This window comes from Dipodomys ordii, unplaced genomic scaffold (genome assembly GCF_000151885.1).
Source record: "Dipodomys ordii isolate 6190 unplaced genomic scaffold, Dord_2.0 Scaffold72, whole genome shotgun sequence".
Lineage (NCBI taxonomy): Eukaryota > Metazoa > Chordata > Mammalia > Rodentia > Heteromyidae > Dipodomys > Dipodomys ordii.
In genome coordinates, this window is record NW_012267288.1 from 2047892 (window position 1) to 2070768 (window position 22877).

Below are 22877 nucleotides of genomic sequence, written 5' to 3' on the forward strand. Positions count from 1 at the left end.
ATGGCTAGGGAGGTTGAGCATTTCTTCATGTGTCTATTGGCCATCCTTTTTTCCTCTTCAGAGAAGTTTCTCTTTAAGTCTTTAGCTCACTTATTTATTGGGCAGTTGTTTCTTTGAGGATTTGCTGTTGGGGGATGTAATTTTTGAGTTCCAAGTATAATATCTACTTTTCAAGACAAACTAACAGCAATAATTATTTTCATTTCCAACTGTGTGTGTCTGAGAGAGAGAGAGAGACAGAGAGAGAGAGGAGAGAGAGACAGACAGACAGAGAGAGAGAGAGAGAGAGTGTGTACTGGGACAAGAATTGAGGAGAAAGGTGCTCTCCCTTGGCTTATCTGCTCAAAGCTGGCACTTTACCACTTGAGTCACAGCTCTATTTCTGTTTTTGTTTTGCTAGTAAATTGGAGACCTTTCTGCCTAGGCTGGCTTTGAATGGCAATCCCCAGATCTCAGCACCGCCCCCCCTTTCCCTCCCTCCCCTCTTTCCCCCCCTCCCCCGCCAGCCCCTCAAGTAGCTGGGATTATAGTTATGAACCACCAGCTCCCAATCTCTAACTTCTGGTTTAAAGTACAGATGAAAGATCCATCACTTTGTCACCATTTTCTTGATCTTTTCTCACATATTCACTCTATTCATATTTTACTTTGATACATGGAACGTATACAGACCTAATTCTCTTATGCTCTGTGCCAGTGGGAAGGCTAAGTGTAAGAAGGAAAAGTTAGTTTGGAGCTGGGATGCAATTTACTGGTGGAGTACTGGCTAACATGTAGGAAATCTTGTGTTCAATCACTGTTATAACTCTTCTCCTTCCCCATACAAAGAAGTGAGGCAGGGGAAGGGAGGGAGGGAGAGAGAGAGAGAAAGAGAAAGAGAGAGAAGTTACATAGTGGGACATGTTACAGGTACTTCTCTTTCTAGAAATGCTCTTCTAGTAATAAATGTGATTGTATAGAACAAAAAGATCATGCCTGGACATCTCACAGTGATAATACCAAAGTATTTGCAGTAGTCTCTGCCTGTTCTTTGGTGCCTAAATATGTAAGTCCAGGGTGATGTGACTGAGCTTAACTATTCTCCTGTGATTCAAGATCAAATTATTCCCTAGATTTTGCTCTTTTGGTCAATTGTGGTTTTTTGAAGAGAAAATATTGATAAATTAAGTTGGTTAACCTCCCAGTATTGTGGCAACTCAGGAAAGCATTAATAAATTAATTAGTAATAACTAATTATTAATAACGAATTAATAAATTAATTAGTTTTACTATATCCAAAGTTCTATGACCCACATTTTACATTTACATATGCAGACCCAAAATCGAAAGTGTTCTATTGAAAAAAATACTACCAAAGCTGAGGGTAGGGCTCAGAGTAGAATATGTGCTTAGCATACATAAGGCTCTGGTTTCACCCCCAGGAAAATTATAGTCTATGTTCTTTTATTTAGAAATAAAATGATAGAGATACTGTCTGTATTTGTTATCGTAGAAATAACATTTTTCTCCAGTTGCATGTAAGTGTGATGTGAAACCCAACCTATAAAAAAGTTTGGAAAACCTTATCACATGGGTTTGTGAAAGACACATTCTGCCCAAAGCAATTCTTAAGAGTCTAAGTTTAAAGTAATGGAAAGAGTCTTATTCATTTCCATTTCCTGTGTGCGGAGAGCAGGACATGTTTCCTCTTCCTTTCCTACTTCTCTCTACTTCATTCTGTTTTACTAAACTAGATCCTTACTAGAGAAGAAGAAGAAAGTAGCAGAAGAAAAATAGAAATAGAAATTCTGCCAGCTACAATCTGATTCCTGTTCCTGCTAAAATACATAATCTGGCCAAGTGCCGGTGGTTTATTCCCTTAAATCCTAGCCACTTGGAATGCTGAGATCTGAGGATCAAGGTTTGAAGCCAGGCAGACAAATCTGGAAATGTTTATCTCTGATTAGCAAAAAGCTGGAAGTGGAGATGTGGTTTAAGTGGTGGATTACCAGCTTTGAGTGCAAAAGCCAAGAATTGTGAGATAACCTCATTTCAAGACCCAGTATAGGCACAAACAAGACAAAAATCCCAATCCAAAAGACTCACATAATCTTAAAAGACTTATGGCAGTTTATATATTACTAGTAAATTAAAGAGAATAAAAATATAAATCTAGCAATCTGGAAACATTGTTTTAATTTCAAAACCTGATTTTCAAATACTTTTGCTTTAACAACAAATAATTACAGTTCTCCTAGCACTTAAATCTTCTTAATTTTCAAACCCATTCATATTTCAAGAACATTGGTTTTTTTTTGGGGGGGGGCTGGCTGTGATTGGTCCTGGTGCTTGGTCTCAGAGTCTGGAACCTGTCCCAGGCCTTTTTCGCTTGTGGCTAGAGTTCTACCACTTAATCCACAATTTCACTTCCTGCTTTTTTGGCTAATTGGAGATCTCACAGACTTTCTTGTTCAGACTGACTTCAAACCTGAGTAGCTAGTACTACAGACATAAGCTACTGGCACCTGGCTATCCCATGTATTTAAAACTATCTGACGCTTACACAAAATTAATATGTAAAACATTCAAAAACCAATGTTTAATATGCAAAAGCAGACACTGAAAAATAGGAGTCTTTTTCTTTCATTTCTTTTTCCTTTCATAAATAGGAAGTCATATCGACCAAAAGTATATACAATGTGAATCTAGAATGCTCTAATTTGTTCAGAAGTGCATTAAAAAGTATAGTCAGGAATTTTAGGCTCGAAAGAACACATTTTTGAACCCCAGAGAGAAATCTGTTTTCAAAGAAAATTCCAAGTACCTTGAGGCTAATTTTTTAAAATTATAAATGTACAACAGATGTTGAGCATACCACTGTTGACAAGAAGCTTATGGATTAATAGCTCTTTCGGAAGCCCCTTCCCCTTTCCTCCATGAAGCATGTTATCTTCTAAGTATTTTATCTTTCATGCCTTTTATTCTGCTAGCAGAATACTTTCCCTCTCAGGCAGCTGTCCTGGGCTGGTGATGTCACTATCCCTTAAATATACCTCCCCCTTCCATCTACCCTATTAAACATTGCTGCCCTAGACTCTGAAAATCATCATTAGAGATAACACACATTTCAGGGCAAAAGGGAGAAGGAAAAGCAGTATGTGGGGACAGCTGCTGAGTAATTAAGGCTGTGGGAAGTAACTTATAAACGTCTGAATGAGGAGGAGTTAGAAAGATTCTTTGGGAGCAATTTCGGTTTAAGCGATAACCCATAAAAAGAGGGATGGTAGAATTTGGTGTAGACAGAATATTAATGTCTTTCTAGATGGACCGAAGGGAAGAGTACAAGATTCTCCTCATCTCCAGTAAAATTTGCAATAGACTTCTCTAAGATAATTTGGAACATTTAGTGTTGAACAAGAACGTATTTTAGAATGAGCAACAACTTGAGTTGGCAGCAGAGATTCATTTAGAGGTGAAAACCACAAGGTATATGCTGTCCATCTGCACACATCCCAACAGCCTATTTTCTGAGTACATGACACTACAATGGTAACTGCAGACCAGGGCTCCTCAATGGTGGACATTTTGTGCTGGATATACTTTGTCCTGTGTGGTGGTCAGTGACATCCCTGGACTCTACCCACTAGAGGGTAGCAGCTCCTTTCGTCAACTCTAACAGCCAAACTGTCCTTACACATGCAACTCTGCCCTCATTCATAAACTCTGTCCTCAGAAAGGTAAAACAGCATTAGCTGAGAATCACACTGGAAACAGAACATTTCTGGGCCCTGCAATTGCTAGCTATGTGCTGTCATTTGAATCTTAAAAGTGCACCAATGACCTCTTGTGTGTGTGGCTTGGTCCTCAACCTGTGAAGTTATTGGTGGTGGTGGAACCTCTCAAAGGTGGAGCCTAAAGGAAGGACTTTAGGTCATTGGGGCTGTGCCCTTAGAGGAGATGATGGAACCCTGGTATATTTTTTTCTCTCTTGCCACAAGATGAATGGCTCTCTTCACCCTGGGCTTCCATCATGATGAGATGCCAGAATCATAAAGCAACAGTGGCATCCAGTCACAGATTAGGATTTCCAAAGTTGTAAATCAGAGTAACCTTTTTTCTCTTTACATGTTGGTTGTCTCGGGTATTTTTTTAAATGGTGATGAAAAGTTGACTAACATATTATGTGACTGGGCAGCAGTCTTAACTTCTCTGTGATCCAGCCTCCATACCCATACAACAATCATGAAGATGATTATTTACCCTTTCGGACTTAATAGTGCACCATGTGTAAAATCTGTCCACCATCAGTCTGGTGGACATATTAAAGCCAAATTAATGGTAAGTATAGGCCCATGTTATGATGTCACACTGTAGGGTGTGTACTTCAGGCCCTGCTCTGGAAGAAAGCATGACTGGAGCAAGGTACTGAGGCTTTAATTAAACTTTGTCTCTTATTAACACTGTAAATAACACTTCAAAGGTTTGATTTTTTTGGTCTATGTTCAGACAGTATAAATTGTGGATGTCAAACTACTTGTTGAAAGAAGGCATGAGATAACAATGTCTTAAGTTGTTTTTTTGTGATTGTAGAGTTTGAACTTAGGACCTCATGTTTGCTAGGCTGGCATTCTACCACTTGAGCCATGCCTGCTTTCTATTTCTGGTTATTTTCAGAGTTGGATTCTAGTTAACTTTTTTCCCCAGGCTGGCTTTGATCCTTAGATCCTCCAGATCTCGGCCTCCTGATTATTTAGCGCTACAGATGTGAGCCACGGATGCCAAGCTATCAGCTTTATGATAGAAAATAATAAGGAAAAATTGGCTTAGATACAAAAACATGTAATTTAATTAGAACATTCCATTTCATAAGCACTGACAACAAATCTGAATTTGATTGTGCTTGCTTCTGGAACCTTCATTCCATCCCATCCCCAAGGTACGATGGACACAGAGCCAGGTGTCTGTAAGCCTGTGATAGGTGATAGCTACATCCAACTTTTGTTTTCAATTAAAAATAAACTCAGATATTGTTTGCAGAAATCATTTCCTGGGTACTTTTCTGAGAATACAAGAGGCATTCAAATTGCATCTCATAAAATGACTGGTGTTTACAATTTAAAGCAGATAGTTCAGTAAGCAGGAAGCTGAAGCAAGCATTTTGCTAGCCATTTAAAGCCCCAAGAGATGTCAATGATATTTTTCAACATCATGCACACTGACTTACAATGTTCTAATTACATTCATTGCCTGGCGTATAAAGGTCCTTAATTATTCATAATTTTGTTTGTATTTATCTAAGACACAAAAGCTGAGAAGCAGGGAAAGAGAGCTCATTCTTTCTGAAGTCCAGAGCTGTTTCTAAGTTATAGTGCATCAAACCTTACAGACAAATTTGTTTAATAAAACATTACAATTATTACTGGGTACCAGTGGCTTATACTTGTAATTGCAGCTACTCAAGAGACTGATATCTGGAGGATTGAGGTTCAAATCCAGCCTGGTCACAAATTGTATTGTATATCCAAAATAGCCATCAAAATAGCCAGCTATGGTTCAAGTGGTAGAGGGCTGGTTGAGCAAATGAGCCAAGCCAGCATGAGGCGTGGGTTCCAAATCCCAGCACCAGAGACACACAAAAAAGGTTACAGTTATCTCACAAACACAAGAACTATATGAAAACTTATTAACTTGTGTCACAAAGTTATGGATTGAATTAGTATGTTTCTAAGCTTTCTTTCTTCATTTGCAGGTCTGGAAAAGTTGAATCTATTTTGTAGTAGAAAGGAAGACTTCCTAAATAGCCTGTGAAGAGCTAAGGTCTTAGCTCAGTTTCATGAGAAGAGACACAGCAATAATGACTATTTTAAGCTAATTTTTAGCCATGGAAACTAAGTTCTCGGTAATGACTGAATCCCTTCTGCAATGCCACTTCCACGCTTGGATGCTGATCAGCTAGGATGCTGTTCCCTTGGGCAACTAGCCTATCCTGCTGAGGTTGCAGGGAAAGGAATTACCAAGGAGATAGACAGTAGAGACTTTGAAGGAGGTATATGAGAGAAAGCTTGAAGATTCATTGACCATATTACTTTGGGGCACATAAAAAGTGATGTGGAAAAGGAATCAAGCTGCCTATACTAGAGAGTATAAGAAATATATGATATGCATTCCTACACAGTAAGAGTTTGGTTGGCTCTTGACTATTTCAATCTCTCTGTTCAGCTCGAAAGTCAGGAACATCTGAAAATTTCATTGATCAAGTTCATTGGGTGGCCTCCACATACTGGAACCTTGGTCTCCCTTCTTTGTGACCAAAGACCGTGTGCTATTCTTGGCTTCGGCTAAAGGGAGAGTGAATGAATGGTTTCTGGGAGGGCTCTGACAAAGGTTCAGAATAGCCCTGAAGGAGTTGGTGGGGAAATAGGATGGAATTCCAGGCCCTCAATATTAATAGCCTATCATCTACACCATTAAAAATTTTTTATGGATGTCTATCACCTGAGGAGGAATGTTATACTTTAATTATTATTAGGGCAATTATAAAGCTACATTACTACTCAGATCTAATCTGCTGGAACTTAATCTGGAAAAGAAAAACAGTGGAAAATGTAATTTATTCTCTCATACAACAGTCATGTACAGATGCTAACAACACATAAAAATAAATTATTTTAAATTATATTTTATTTTGTAATTGATATAAGCCAGAACATCTGGTTTATACTTTGTAGGTTAAGACTATAATTAGAATGTGAGAACAGAAATGACCCAAGACATTATCTATTTTTTTCTACTTTTAAGTTGGAAGCTGCTGTAACATCTTGGTCAAGAAGAGATAATTAAATATAAGAATGGGATGGATTTGACCACACAACTGCAATTTATTAACCTTTTAGTTGTCTATCCTCAGGCAAATTTTACTTAGCTTTTTTCACCTTTATTTTATCTGTTTGTAAAAGAGTAATAATAGAAAGAATACACTATAGAATTATTGTAGGAAAACAAAGGAGGAGGCAACAATGCTCAATAGAAAATGTACTCATTACCTTGCTCATGTAACTGTAACCTCTCTGTATATCATTTTTACAATAAAAAACATACAAAAATATTAAATCACAAAAAAGAATTATTGTAAACATCAGTTGATGCTGTATACCAGGTATTTGCCACAATACTTTCAGTCAATTTATGTGATGAAAGGTAGTTTATGTTTGTCTAGAATTCACATTGATCTTTAATAACTATGCATAAAAGTAGAACTAGGGTCCCTGTAATTTAGACACATAATAGTTTTTTTAATTAATCACATGACCAAAAGACTAAATTCTTGAATCAGAACTTTTGTGCCATGTGGGTGCCGGAGATAAAGCTAAAAAGCACAGTGTTTAATTACTTCTCTAGCTTGTAGAAATTTTAGAATACTTTTCTATTAGCCTAGGCAGAATACATGGGGGAAAGGGCCACTTTAAAATGTGCACCTGTCACGAACTATATCAATATCCCTGACAAGAGTCAGGGTCAAGGTTGTCTCAGATACAGGAGACCTCAGGGTAGTAGTGCATCTGCTCTCTATAAATATATAATTAAGTGATTAGGTAAAATACTTTAGCTTCTTTTAGTTTAAGAGGCCTGGGAATTCTTAGAGTATTTTAAAACACAGTCCTGAGATAATGGAAATAAAAGTTATCTTCTAAGCTATGACAAGCACATTTCTCTTTAGTTAACTTAATCTATACTCTGGTGGCATGTGGACAGATTATTCCTTTAAATATGTGGGATAATGACTAAGAAGTTAAGAGAAGCATATGAGAAATTTTCTAATTTTCTGATATCATAAAGAGTCAAACACTGTCTAAAATTGTTCCAGAATCATCATTTATGTTCCTCAAGGTACTACAATATGAAAGTTCTAAAGTTAGGACATGATTTTTTATTGTTGCTCAAGGGTAATCACCTCTAGATGAGCAATAGTATCTTTTCAAATGCATTTGTGGAGGGGCAATGATCTCAGTGACTTGGAGAAACTTAAATAGAATAATGTAGCTTGTGACTCATGCCATTGTTATTTTTCTTAAGGAAAACAAAGCTTCCCTTTGTCTTCCCTGTCTCCTCCTTTCACTTCCATTGAACGTACTAGAATTCTACCTCAGATTTAAAAAAAAAAGAGGCTAGGAAGCGGAATGGATAAGAAATGACTAAGTAGAAGCAGGTGGATCTGCCCACAGAAAATGAGGCTATGGGGAGAGAATTAACAGGAGGCAAGATACCATTGGCCTAGACCCAAATTCTAGTTTTTAAATATGGTAACCATGGGTTAAACTTGCTGTACATGGTAAAACAATTGCCTACCTGACTCTGAAAGTCTGCTGGAGTACTTTAGATCAGTTGGTGATCTATTTGAATTTTACACATGGAAACCACAGCAACTTCAGCACACTATAGATGCTTCTAATACTCTCATTTCCAAACCACGGGCAAGATAGCTTTGGGAACCACATACACTCACAAAGGTGGCACAGAATAGTTTAAATATTTTCTTTTTGTACGAGTACTGGAGCTTGAACTTGGGGTTTGGGTGCTGTCCTTGGGTGTTATCACTCAAGGCTGGGCCCCAACTTCATTTCTGGCTTTTTGCTGGTTAATGGGAACATCAAACCTCAGATCTCAACCCCCTCAACAGCTGAAGTCTTGAGCCACCAGTGCCCAGCAGAAATAGTTTAAATTTTGAAGAGAAGCAACACAAATAATATTTGCCAGGTAACTAGAAACGACAAGTTAGATGTAGCTTACATGTTTAAAACATTCTCATTTGGCTCTATTCCTCTAAATGAAAGTATAACTTTGCCACACTGGTGAATGTGAAAAATCAATGTGGGGAAGGAATATCTCTGACTAGTCTGATTATAAGATTTGAGAAGTTCTTGTTAAAAAGTAATTTGTTTGGGAGACATGGGGTGGGGGAAAGGGATGGTAGGGGAAAAACAAAGGAGGGGGTAACAATGCTCAATGGGAAATGGACTCATTACCTTGCTCATGCAACTGTAACCCCTCTGTACAGTAACTTTACAATAAAAATATTTAAAATAAACAAGTAATTTACTAAAAATGACATGAAGGCATATCTATATATTCACTTGTATTATTTCTTAACTAGTTAGAGTTGCTAGCCAAAAATCAAATAAGTTATTTGGACTTTGCAACTTTTCCGTATTTCTTTGTCCCCAGGAGTACCTTGGGAAGAACCTCTAAGACAAGCAGGAGCCACAAACTGAGAAAGTCTGCTGTGTTCTAACATTTGGAGAATGTATAAATAGGTGCCAACTTCAGAAACAAGTGATGTTTTGCTGTTCGTTTTCATATCTAGCATGAGCTAATGCTTCGGAAGATGGAGTTCTAAAAGACTGCCTTTAAAAATATGACCCAGAGCTTTTGTTAACCCTCGGGCAGCAATTCAGTTATCCCTCAGCTAAAGCAGAGATCCCCACAAAGGCACACTCCAGAGGAGGGAAAGAGAAACAAAGCCCCTTGTTTTGGTCTCCTCTCCTTCCCTATTTAGGTTTTAGCTATTAGACTGGAAAGATATCTAAGGATATCTGTTAGACTGCCAGACCAATTGTTATTTTTCAATCACTCCTTAACATGGTTATAGAGATCAATCTGTAGAACTAGTCTATTTGTACAAAGTGAAGGCATGCTTTTGTTTCTTTTCTAGCTGCATGAATTACATAAAAATAAGCTATTTTTAGTTTAAAAAATTATACAGTGTCCTGTAGGTCATCAAAGAGTTATTTAGCTAGGCATTTGTGACTCACACCTGTAATCCAAGCTACTAAGGAAGCTGAGGATCTTGATATGAAGCCAGCCAAGGAAGGAAAAGTTCAGGAGACTCTTTGTCTATCATTAACTAGCCAAAAATCAAAAGTGGAGGTGTGGCTCAAGTTGTAGAGTACCAGTCTTGAACAAAATGTTAAGTGAGGACATGAAGCCCAGAATCAAGTCCTAGTTCCAGCACAAAAGAAAATAAAAGAGTCATCTATTAAATTATCAAAGTCTTTTAGCCATCAATTTTATTGAATATAATTTACAGACTGTATTGCTTCATACATTTCCATCCATGATTTATCCTGGCTTTCTGTATGTGTGGCTTCTCTCTGTAAGTTACTGGGGCAAGAATAACTAGATTGCCAATTCAAGCTTGTGGATTTCACCCAGAGTCATCGTTATGAAAGGAATCATTGCTACATTACCATGGTTGTTGACTTGATGTAGACATTGTTTTTCAGGTGGCAGTTTCCGTCATTGGGCACCACGATGCCTGCCAACTTGCTATCAAGAGCAAGATGAGATGTCTGATCTGTCATCACCAGCAGCAATCTTTTAGCTTCTTTTCGCCATCCAATGTGACTCTTGAAATAAACATGTATAATTAGACCTTGTACAATCACATAGATCTGTCCTGTGTTCTTTGCCTCAAGAAAACAATGTTTGAATTGGCAAACATGAAGCGAGGATATGCGAGGATAAGAGTTCAAAGCGGCTTGCTCAACAGGGTCCACAATTATCTGTACATCCTCTATTTCACCACTGTCATTGAGCCCACAGACTGCCAGTGTTGTACTGGAGGAAGCATCAGGACTCAAGAAGGAACATACGTGATGTATCGTGGGATAGCGTGGTTCTCCCGTGGGATGAACAGCCCTTTTGGATTTTAGTTATGTCCATGTGCTCAAGTTGCTCTTGCCTTTTGTAAAAAATATTTTCCCAGTTTCATCCCTCCCATCTGTACAAAGTGAGTCATATGTGTGATAAGTTCATGGTCAGAGGGGTGCATATTCTTCCAAACTATGTTTCACCTCACAGACCAGAGAGAAAATAAAATCTCTTCATTCTTTCAGAGCATTGCATCTGAGCACTCAAACCTTTATTGACCTGACACATCTTACCTCACACACAGCTGCCTGAAGCATGGCATCAAACCCTCCTTCAGGGGTATCTATGTTTCCGGATATCTTTTGTCTGTGCACTGCTTTTTCAAACTCCGTGATATTTTCTGTCAAGGATAGGACATGGATGTAGCCATGGGGAGGCATACAGTCTAAATTGTAGTCACTGCATGGGAAAAGAAATGCAAAGTGTGTTTTTCTATGTAAACTTGAGAGTTTCAGAACATAGCTAAAATTATTCAGTTAAACAGAAAGAAGTAGGTATTTTTTGGGGGGCATAGGAAAATTTAATAACACAAAAATCTGAAAAATTAGAGGATAAATTTAATCTTGCTGAATACTTCTTTGGAGTAAGAAATAAAGCCATAATGTTTAATGTTTCAAAAATAAAGATTAAATATATTTCATTAAATGAGACAACTAGGGATATTCAATGTGCAAATAAGGAGGAATATAAGAATTTGGAGTAATTTCCTGTTATAGTTGGCCAAAAACCATCTGAAAATCACATTTTGGGAAATACTTGTGAGAATTAACTGAACTATATTATTGTTTCTTGCTGTTTTTGTTTGTTTGTTTGTTTGTTTTTCTAGTCCTAGGGCTCAAACTCTGGGCCTAGGCACTGTCCTTGAGCTCACTTTTGCTCAAGGCTAGCTTTCTACCACATGAGCCACAGTTCCACTTGTTGCTTTTTCTATGATTAATTGGAAATAAGAACCATGATCTTCAGACCTCAGCCTCCAGAGTAGCTAGGATTACAGGCATGAGCCACCAGCACCTAGCTCTCACTTTTTTTTAAAACGATGTTTAGACTAGACTTACAGTGAGCTATTAAAATTCATGAAAACTGCTTTCCTGACAGCTCAAAATGAAGTGAGATCGCCTTCAAGGGAAGGTTCAAGCTGGGCATGATGACACAGATTTGTAATCCCAGCAGTTGGGAGCCTGTAGCAGGAGACCACAGCTCAAGGTCAGCCTTGGTTACATAGTGAGATCTTGTGTCCAAAAAGAAAAAAAAAATGAGAGCAGAGGAAGTTGATAAAGTTGCCACTAGGAGATAAATCAGGTCTCTTCTGGTAAGATAGGTAGTTTTAGTAAGTTGGAATGTGTAGTAGAAGATGACTTGAGCATTTTATGGTAGCAGAAAATATGTTAAATTAACATGATTTATATAACAATAACTACACAGATTCATTTCTCTGAAAATTCAATATGCTAAAGGTGGTATCATGAGAGAACTTGTATATCTAAGATTTGTTCTCTTCCTGGTAGGACAAGTGCTATTTGGAGTCAGAATTGCAACACGGTAGGAAAAAAGGGCTCTTTGTAAATCATCAGTTTCTCCTCTTTTGATTCACTCCATGAGATAGCCAGGCTTTCTTCATGATCATATCATAAAAACTTAATTGTGACAGAGATGGAGAGATAGATAATTAACATGATAAATACGTTAATTTTTGTCAGGCTTGAAGTCAATAATTTTGAAGCAAACCAAAAGGAGAAATGAGTAATTTCCACAAAGGTATTTGTAAACATAATAGCATGGTCAGTAGATGTTTATCTAGAGTTTATACCAATATTATTTAGGTTTTGTGTTCTGTGACAAAAAGTGAAGAAATAACATTTGAAGAAATAGAATATAGGAAACCCGGGCTATAAAGAGAAGTTTTCAGATAGAAACAATCTTCTTGCTCGCATGCTTTGGATTCCAATTTATAAAACAAAATTCCATACTCTGGTAAATTTGTTATAGAAAAACTAGATGTAACAAAAAATAGTGATCTACTAGTATCCACATCAAGTAGCAGATACCTGCATTGATTATGAATCCTTTCTGGGTGGATGCTAATGTATGGTGAAACAGTTTTATCAACATATGACCCAAATCCAAGGCGGAAGTCATGGGAGAAAAATGCCATTTTTCTAGATAAGTCATTTCCAACAGAATTTAATTTTTCTATATTATTATGCATTGATGCTGATACATCAACAAGATAATAAAGATCCACAGGATATTTCTTCAAAGGGTGAATTTTCAGCATAAAATTAGCTTCAGCTCCTGGTTCAAAGAAAGAAAAGCATCACATAGTTTTTATTTTATGTATCTCAGCATGAACTGTCAATAAGTCACATTTCAGCATCTAGAGAAATTTACACATTATGAGACTTGGAATATTCTGAAATAATTAATCATCTATTTTTCAAAATCAGTTTCTTAGTTTCGAGTTCTATACAGACTAGCTAGACTTAATAATAAATGCACTAGCTCCATACAAATCTAAGTATCGTCACATACACCTGCATTGCCCATGACCGTCAGTAGTTAGAAAAGCTGAATGTAAAGCATCTGTTGTCTCCAGAAGGTTTAAGGGGCTATGGGATGGTTTTATGCAAACCAGAAAAATTAAATTTTATCAAAGGCATATATATATATATACATATATATGTATATATTCATTCTTTTGGTTTAAGGTGTATTTACAGATGTGAAAACTCTGGTTCTGACCAGTACAGTAAACTTTAAAAATAGTGAATATATCATTATACCCAAAAGATGTGGTTATTTCCTCAGGACAACTGTCTACAGTTTCCTATCTCAGTTCTCTGTCACATAATGGTTTCACACAAGGACCTCACTATTCCTTTAGGAGCCCAAAGCATTGGTATGTTTAATTTTATTTTTAAAATATGTTGAAAAAAGTCACTTATAGTTTGTGAATTTCACTTTAAAACTCTAAATCAAATGATTTTATGTCATTAGCTATTTTTGTCCATGGAAAATATTTTGAATGGGAAGTATTTAAAACAAATAAATGATTTGTATATGTGATTGGTAGGCCAATTTCCTTATTAAGAGAAACTTCTAATTTATCAACTCTTACTGTAGCAGTATTTTCCCTTAATTCATTCCACAAATTGTTTTTCTACTGAATTACTTAACCTATCAAAATACTAGGGGTTTACTGGCCTATAATACAACTATGGCAGGAAGAATGTGCTTCATGTATAGGGAATCCCTTTAAGGTAATGCTCATCATTTTGTAGCTCAAGGATTTAGAAGGAGAAATTCAGCGTGCATAGCTCAGCTAAGCCTATTTTCTTTTCTCAATCTTTCCCTTTTGAAACCATAAATTCTGCTCAGTTTTGAGCCCCTGTGAAAAGTCAGTTCCTTTGGAAGTGTTCTGCAACATAGGAAGAGAAACTAAATTTGTGAGAATGTTAGAAAATGGCACAGAAACAGGCTAGATTCATGAGAAATATACATACAGCACAGTTGAGGAGTGCAATTCACGTGAAGGGGCTTGAATTTCAATGTATTGGTCAACATTTAAAAATAAATATATAGTATATATGACAATACATTTTATATTTGGTATATATATGTGGTATACATAATATGTAAAATGTTATATAATAAGCATAATATGCATATGAACTGTTACCTCAGTGCCTTCTGCACTGACCACGTGGTATTTTTATCTTGGTTAGTCATTGCCATGTATTGTGACTCTGTGTAAAGACAAGAGGTTATCTGCTTTCATAGAAGCCTTGCTAGATGCACCCCTTATTCAGCATACTGTGCTGGAATCTCAGCAAAAGTATGAGTTGGTGAGTTCAGCAAAAAGGCACAGTCTATGTAGCATCAGCAAAGGTAGAGTCCTTGGAGGCCTAAGCTATTCAGGGTGCTCTAACCAAATGCTGGTCACACAGGGAATGTCAGCAGACATCAGCTGTTCTTCACAGCCAAGTCAGCATTTTCTAATGTCATTGGCGTCAGCAAAGAGGAAGAGGCTGGGAGGAAGCTTGTGAAAAGGTCAGGTATGAGAATGTCTATGCTGCTGTGGCCTAGCTTTGAATTTCCTAGGTGCTGGCCTTAGCACAGGCACCTGGGGCAGCTGAAGTTCTGAGTCTGAGCTAAGACATTGGAAGGACAAGCTGTCAATAAAAGGAGACAGGGAGCTTTTCCATACACTGGCCTTTTAGTACTTGCTGGAGAGAAGAGTAATTGCTAGACTTAACTTGTGAAGCCCCTAATATCCCATTAAGTTCTAGCTTTAAGTTTGGCATTCAAGGTAGATAGAGACAGGGTGCTTTTTAGATACTACCTGCTTTGTTTGTTAAAGGAGGAAACGGAAGGGTTCAAGCACGAATTACTAGGTCTTGTCCATGTAAGCTAGAGACATAGTCCACAATGTGCTTGCAAGCTGACTTTAGAGTGGATTATTATATACAAGGGACTTAAAAAATTTAAATATATATTTTTATTGTAAAGATATTGTACAGAGGGGTTACAGTTACATAAGGTAATGAGTACATTTCCTATCGAGCATTGTTACCCCTCCTCTGTTTTTCCCTACCATCCCTTCCCTCCGCACCTCCCCACCTCCCGCCCCCCCAAAAAAGCTGTAAAGTTCATTTTCAACATAGTGTCTTATACATATCATTGTTACAATGGGTCAACTTCTATTGTTATTTCAGCATTTTGTTATTCCCCTTCCCCTCCCCAAATTAGAAAAATGTATATACAAGATGCAGTGCACAGGAATCAAATACACTGAAAACAGGGGGAGGAACATACAAGAAAAACAAAAAAAAACACATAGTACATTATAAGTACATTAAAAATAACAGCAACAAAGATAAAACCTCTTGTGTAAGGGACAAAAATCTTAAAGACAGGCTTTATAGACAATCGGTATTCCATAGTAAGAGGTAGTAGAAATACTTTCTCATGGCAATATGGATAAGGATAAGGCTTCACTACATAAAACCTCTGCTTTCCTCATACTGGGGTGTAATCAATATAGAGCTAAAGGCTGGATGATATTAAAGAAGGCTTCATTACATCAGTAACCATTATGAGTTCATTACTGACTGGGTAATGACCAGTGTGAGGCAATTGGTGAAACAAATATCATGGATGCTAAGGAAAGGAAGGAAGGCAAAGTCTGATTGTGCCCATAGATTTTACAAAACTGGACTAAACTGATAAAAGCAAGAAAAAATAAACCTTGAATATTCTCCTAAAATATCACCCATTCTCTGCGAAGGTTTGGAAACTGCCTTTACAGGAACCTAGTACTGTGATCATACTGTGTAGTATCGTATTCTTACTTTTTAAAGAGTAGCATACATTAAAAAAAAAAAGTAGCATACACTCAGCCTTGCAATCAAATTGAATTCTTTTCAGAATCTTGAGGGAAGTCTACTAGTCCAGTCAAATAAAACACAAATGTTTAGCTGAAGAGAGAGCCCAGATTCACTGGGTCCTGGTGGCTCATATCTATAATCCTAGCTACTCAGCAGGTTGAGGTTTGAGCATAAAGATTCAGAGCAATCCAAGGCAGATAAATCCACTCGACTCATAATCAGTTAACCAGCAAAAAGCTGGAAGTAAAGGTATAGCTTAAGTGATGGAACACTGGCCAGGAGTAGAAAAAGCCAAATGAGATTGAGAGGCCCTGAGTTTAAGTTCCAAAAGATCTCAGTTCCACCTTTATACTGAGAGTCTGAGATAAAGTAAATCCAAAAGTTGAGGATGATAAAAACTTTATATTTCCATTAAAAATTTCACACATACAATCAAGTAATTTGAGGCTAGACAAGCATCCAATGCATATCCTACAGAATTAAGAAAACTGAGGGATGACTAGGTAGAGGAGAAATGTTGAAAGAGATGACACTGATCAAAATGCACTGTATTTATAACTTTTTGTTAAATGGCAATTCCTTTGTACAATGACTGAAAGGTAATAATAATAATGATTTTGGGTATTGGGTATGTTTGCATTCTGATTTAAGGAGCAAATTTAGTTTTTGAACTCCATTTTCAGTAATGATGTAAGGTTTATTTGCTATAATCTGGGATATTTTAGAGTTTATTATTGAATACGTTAGTTTTTTATGTAAACTCATTATACAACCACTTAGAAACTGTATTGGACAAGGTGCAGAGACATGATTCGGAAAGAGTGTAAACATGAGCTCAGAGTGGTGCTGGGCATTATTTGAAGAAGTGTTATGATCCATTTTGAGGTCTTTGCTCTCCATTAACGGTCCCAGGGTTGTTAGCAAAGAAACTAGAGCGGCCACATGAAAATGAGATCAGAGCTGTCCTAACACACCACTAAACACTGCCTGTGTTTAGGAATATTTCCAGGAATTTAGACCAAAGAGACTGAAAACATTGGGAAAGGAAAGGGAATGAATACATGAGTACTCTCCATTCTTGATCATTCTTCCTGCAAGAATAATCTTTTTTCTCCACACTTGTCCTTTCCAGTGATAATTTAATTGATTGATAAGGCAATTTTTAATCTGATGAATTACATTACTTTTCATTATAGATATGAGCCACCAGGACCCAGTGAAACTGGGCTTCTTCTTCAGCTAAACTTTGAGCTTTATTTGACTGGTCTGGTTGACCTACGCCCAATACATTTTGATCACTTTAAAGCTATCTGTAGGGGCTGGGAAGATGGCTCAGTGGTAGAGCACTTGCCTTGCATGCTCGAGGCCCTGGGTTCGATTCCTCAGCACCACATAAGCAAAAAGAAAAAAGCCAGAAGTGGCGCTGTGGCTCAAGTGGTAGAGTGCTAGCCTTGAGCTGAAGAGCTGAGGGACAGCGCCCAGGCCCAGAGTTCAGGCCCCACGAGGACCCAAAAAAAAAAAAAAAGCTATCTGTACTCTTCAAAGTATCAGCCATTATTCAAGTTATATTCAATTGTATTTTCTCTGTAAATAAAGATAAACTTGGCCTGTGCATTGTATCCCACTGCTTTCAGTTGTAAGCCTGTCATGGGTTAACTTTTAGATTTAATTTTAATGGAAGATCTAAGTCAATGTGCTCTTTTTATCTTACATAACTTTAATTAAAGATACTTCTGTTAACTTTAGGAGTTTGAAGATAAAGGGAAATGATTCCCTAGTTGTGTTTCTAGTATCTTATTTCTTTTATTTTTATTTTTGTGCCAGGACTAGGGCCTAAATTAGGGGCCTGGGAACTGTCATTTAGCGATTTCTCTCAAGGCTGCTGCTCTACGTCTTGAGCCACTTTCAGCTTTTTGCAGGTTAACTGAAGGTAAGAGTCTCATGGACTTTTCTGCTTTGAATGATAACCCTCAGATCACAGCGTCCTGAGTTACAGGTGTGAGCCATCAGCCTCTGTTTTCCTTTCTGCTTTCTTTACTAAGCCCTGAAACCCACAAGTGATTTTCTAGAATAACAAATGAAGTGGTTTAAAGTTTTTCTTTTTAGAAAAAATTCATTTATTTTTTTGTATCCTTGATTGTCATGATGAAAATGCATCTTCTTTTTGATAGCATTCAGGTAAATGTGAAAATTTTATTTGGATTTGTTTGTGTGAATATCTTTAAAACATCATCAGGTTCTCCTAGTTGCAGGAACACCTGATTTTCCTTTGTTTTCATGGGATTTAAATTTCATTGTCTTAGCAATTTTAGGTCTTTTTCATCCCCACATTGAACAGGCCATTCTTACCATGAAACATAGATGATGACTAGTATATACCAACTATGAGAAAAATAGTTACAATACACTATAATTTGAGGTTGACCATAACATTTCCTCCTTGATATTTATACATCTTGCTTTTTCCCCCTCCTTCCTTTACTCTTCCTTCCTTCTTTCCTTCCTTTCTTCCTTCCTTCCTTCCTTCCAGCCACCTAAGAGCTAGGATTGCAGCCATACAGTGCAACTCAATACCCAGCTGGATCTAGAATTTCTAAGCAGAAGACAGAATCAATATAATTTTAATCGTGTAGCCGTACTATTGACACATTAAAAGTTAAAGAGTTAAGAATCTGATAGATTAAATTTTTATTCATTTTTTCCTTTTCTTTTGCCAGTCTTGGAACTTGAACTCAGTGCCTAGGCACTGTCCCTGAGCCTCTTTGTGCTCAAGGCTATCAGCCACGAGGCTACTTTCAGCTTTTTCTGAGTAGTTTACTGGAGATAACACTAAAACTAAACTACAGACTTTCCTCAGCCTCCTAAGTAGCTAGGATTACAGGTTTCACTACTCAATTTCTTTTTTTTTCTTTTTTTTTTTTGGGGGGGGTCCAGTCGTGGGGCCTGAACTCTGGGCCTGGGCACTGTCTCAGCTCTTCAGCTCAAGGGTAGTACTCTACTGCTTGAGCCGGCTTTTTTCTTTTTGCTTATGTGGTACTGAGGAATAGAACCCAGGGCCTCATGCATGCAAGGCAAGCACTCTACCACTGAGCCACCTTCCCAGCCCCTCAATTTCTTATGTTTGATTAAGTTACATTTCAAATGAACTTTCTGTTATGCCACATCATCAACATGCATCTTTTCCCGTTCCAGCCCTCCTCGGCTTTTGCCTGGATCATTTCCATAGTCTCTCAATCTGTTTTCAACTCTTACTTCCCTGCAATCATTATACCACTGTGTGTGTGTGTGTGTGTGTGTGTGTGAATATACATATACATATATATATATATATATATATATATGTGTGTGCTGAAGTTCAAAATTATTTATGTTTTTCCCTGCTTTAGATTTGTCAGCAGCTCTCTGTCAGGTGGCTAATGCTCAAGTTGAATCCAGATGGCTACATATGGCAGATAAAAGTTACTCATCATGTTGACTCTCTCTAAGCTCTAGCAAAACATGCTGCTTGTAATTCCCCATGTAACACTCCACACATGCTTTGCTTATATTCTGTTCTCTGCCTGTGGGATCCTAACCTCCCTTCCTTGGTGTAATTACTACTTCAACACACTGCTCAGTAATCTGCTCCTCCCTGGACCAGGCTGAGTAGCCTCCCTGTGTTACCATAGCAGCTAGATCATACTAGCATTATGATGTTTACCGTGTAATTACAAGATTCCAGACAGGGCATCTTTATCTGCTTTTTGTAGCTGAAAGCTACTACAGGCAATAGCTTATGTGGAATATTTAGCACAGTACTTGGTACAAAGTAAATATATAATGAGTTAGATGTTATTCCCCTCACTACTGGTAGATTGTAAAGCAGTATTAGGGTAAAGAGCTGTGTTTTCACCTCTGAAGCTTCTGTGTTGGGCACATGTGTAGTTACTCACAAATGCTTTAAACACATTTTGGTTCAGCATTTCAAAAAGCCCAGGAAGTACAACTTCCTCACAGTGTAGGGAGAATGTGGAAGCTCTTGAAGAGATTGGGGGTGTGGCCCAAGTGGCAGCGTACCAATGGAGGCTTTGAGTTCAATGGAGGGGGTCAGGAAAGAGCATCATCTGGCCCTACAATGTTTACAATGTCAACTTGTGTTAACTCTAGAAAAGCTGTCTTTTCATGTCTATTGTGATTATAAAGGGTCAAGTCCTTATTTCCTTCAATTAACTTCAAAGGAAAAAAATGAGTCTGTGACACAGAATGAGGAAAAGGATTTGGAGGACAGTTAATGATGCTATCTTTGATGCTCTGGCTACAGCAAATGTTAGGACAGTAAGAAAATTGAAAAAATGTTCTACATTCATTAAGAAAGAGAAGCCAATTTATATTCCTTTTTTTTTTTTTTTGATTGGTCGTGGGGCTTAAACTCTGGGCTTGGGCGCTGTCCCTGGGCTCTTCAGCTCAAGGCAAGTGCTCTATCACTTCAGCCACAGCACCACTTGTGGTTTTCTAGTGGTTTATTGGAGATAAGAGTCTCACAGACTTCCCTGTCCGGGCTGGCTTTGAACCTCGATCCTCAGATCTCAGCCTCCTCAGTAGCTAGGATTACAGGTGTGAGCCACCGGTACCCGGCTTACATTCCTTATATTTGGTCATGAGGAAAGTCCCCAACCCCTTGGCTTGAGATTAATTTAAAGTACAGATCCATCATATTTCTGAAATTTGGAGAAAGTTGAATGGCAGTGTACCATGTGTTGGAGGGAATTCAAGTTTCCATTTTTTAATTAAAAATTAAGGGAGAATAAGGCATACTTGAATTTAAATTCAATTATACTATATTAAAGAAATTTTCTCTTGAAAGATCGAAATGAATCAAATGTGCAATATTTTCTTATATTAGTAAAGTATAGGCTATTCTAATCTTTATGTGGCCTATGTATTTTGAGTCAAAATTAGAGAATTATCTTCTCTCTTCTATTATCCCTCAAACTTAATCTCATTATTCTTAGAGAATATTAATAGAATTAGTATTTATTATGAGATGGATAATTACTTTTTTAAAGGGACAAATTTAAGAAGTGAAAAGTAGAATAAAGTATCTTTTCAACCTCATTTATAGTGTTAAATTTCCAGCATAGTCTTACGAGCTTTCTTTAATGAATCTTGCCAACATATGTTGTATAAAAATATCCATGAAAAATTACCAATTCTTCCTGAATACTTTGTTAAAAGTCATGGATTTTTATCAAAGAATAATGAAGTGACAATTTACAAATAAATCAAAGTTAATATTAAGGTCTAAACACATTTTACCCTTAGCTATTCTTTATATGATTGTCTTAATTCTTGTATATTTGACACTAAAATTCATTGATTTTTGACTATTGCAAAAATAATAATGCCACAGTGAAAGAAAATTCGGTAGTTAATGTTAGTTACTTTGCTTGGGTTTTTCAGGTAGGTAAAGAATGATAATCCTATTTAGTCTTTTCATAACGTTTATAATTTATTTTTGTATCTAGTCATGTTTATATAGGATTTTAATAAATATATTAAGAAAATATTCTGTAATATTAGTGCCCGTAATGAGCATTAAATTTTATTGAATGATTTTCAGTGTCTATCTGTCTCCTAATGTGTCTTACCTAATTTGGTAAATAGCTATTTTTTTAAATAAGTTAATTCCCACAAATCAGTTACCTTTAGTATACTAGCTTAAACTCATTTGTTTGGTAGTACTGTTCTTAGCATAAGAAATCTAATTTGATTTGCTAAAATTTTATTAAGGATTTGGTAGTAGAATGATACCAACTTTGCAACAATTAGCAGTTACTAGGATTCCCCTAAACCTCTGAAAGAGTCTTTATAACATGAGGAAAACTTGTTCCTTGGCTACTTGAACAAGAATTGATTCTTGCCATGAAAGCATTTAGGCCTAATATCTTTAAAGAGTATCTCTTATTTTGTTAGTTTATTATTGTACTACAATAAACATTTTAGCCTTTTCTTAAGTCAATTTTAGACTTGCAATTTTTTTTACAGAAAAGTATCTAGGATAATCAAGATTTAAACATTTTGTAATAGATTTTTTAGGCTTAATAGTTTCTTGATGTTCTCTTTTTAAAGATTTGTTTCTATGATTATAGTTTACATAACTAGAGTTTGTTTGTATCTTCTTTTAATTAGATTTGCTAACAATTTATTTTCTTGAGCTTTATGGAGAACCAGCTTTTCATAGTGAAAGATAAATCTTGGATTTATACGTCTATTTTGCATTTTCATTTTGTATTTCAATAATGATGCTGTCCTTTTTTAAAAAAATTACCAACTGCTCCCCCTTGCATTCTTGATAATTATTTTGTTTTGATGTTCCTCTGTATTGGTTTGATGTTATTTCATCTTTATCCATGCTATTTTAATAGTTAATGTGAAGTTTAGAATTTTTGTAAGAACACCTTCAATCATATTCTATATATTTTGATGTCTTCTGATAGTGTTACTACTAGCTTATGACTAGAATTTTGAGGGTTTTTAAAAAATTAAAATAGTGTTACTTATGGGAAACTTCTTAGTTTTGCTTTCATTTGGTATTTTTATTTATTTATTATATTGATTTTGAATAGCAATGCACTGTGCTCAAAGATGTTTGCCTACAAAATGATTTCCATTGTTTCGAATAGAATTTAGTTGTCTAAATTATGATTCACTCCTAGAAATATTTCATGCACTTGGAAAAATAATCTTTCATATATCAAATGACATGGACTATTGGTATCCCGTTTGTGGGTTGAAGCCTTGCCCCTAACATGACAGTGTTTGGAGATC

At 36.7% G+C, this 22877-nt stretch overlaps 1 protein-coding gene across 1 annotated transcript in view; it reads right to left on the bottom strand.

Moving 5' to 3' along the window:
- The window catches only part of Itgb8 (integrin, beta 8), an 81532-nt gene that overhangs the window by 22037 nt on the left and 36618 nt on the right, over positions 1–22877 (bottom strand). Inside the window, exons 4-6 of the mRNA XM_013023985.1 lie at positions 12732–12978; positions 10920–11085; positions 10224–10382 (exon numbers count right to left, since the gene is read on the bottom strand). Coding sequence (XP_012879439.1) covers positions 10224–10382; positions 10920–11085; positions 12732–12978 — 572 coding nt within the window. The remainder of the gene's footprint in view (positions 1–10223; positions 10383–10919; positions 11086–12731; positions 12979–22877) is intronic.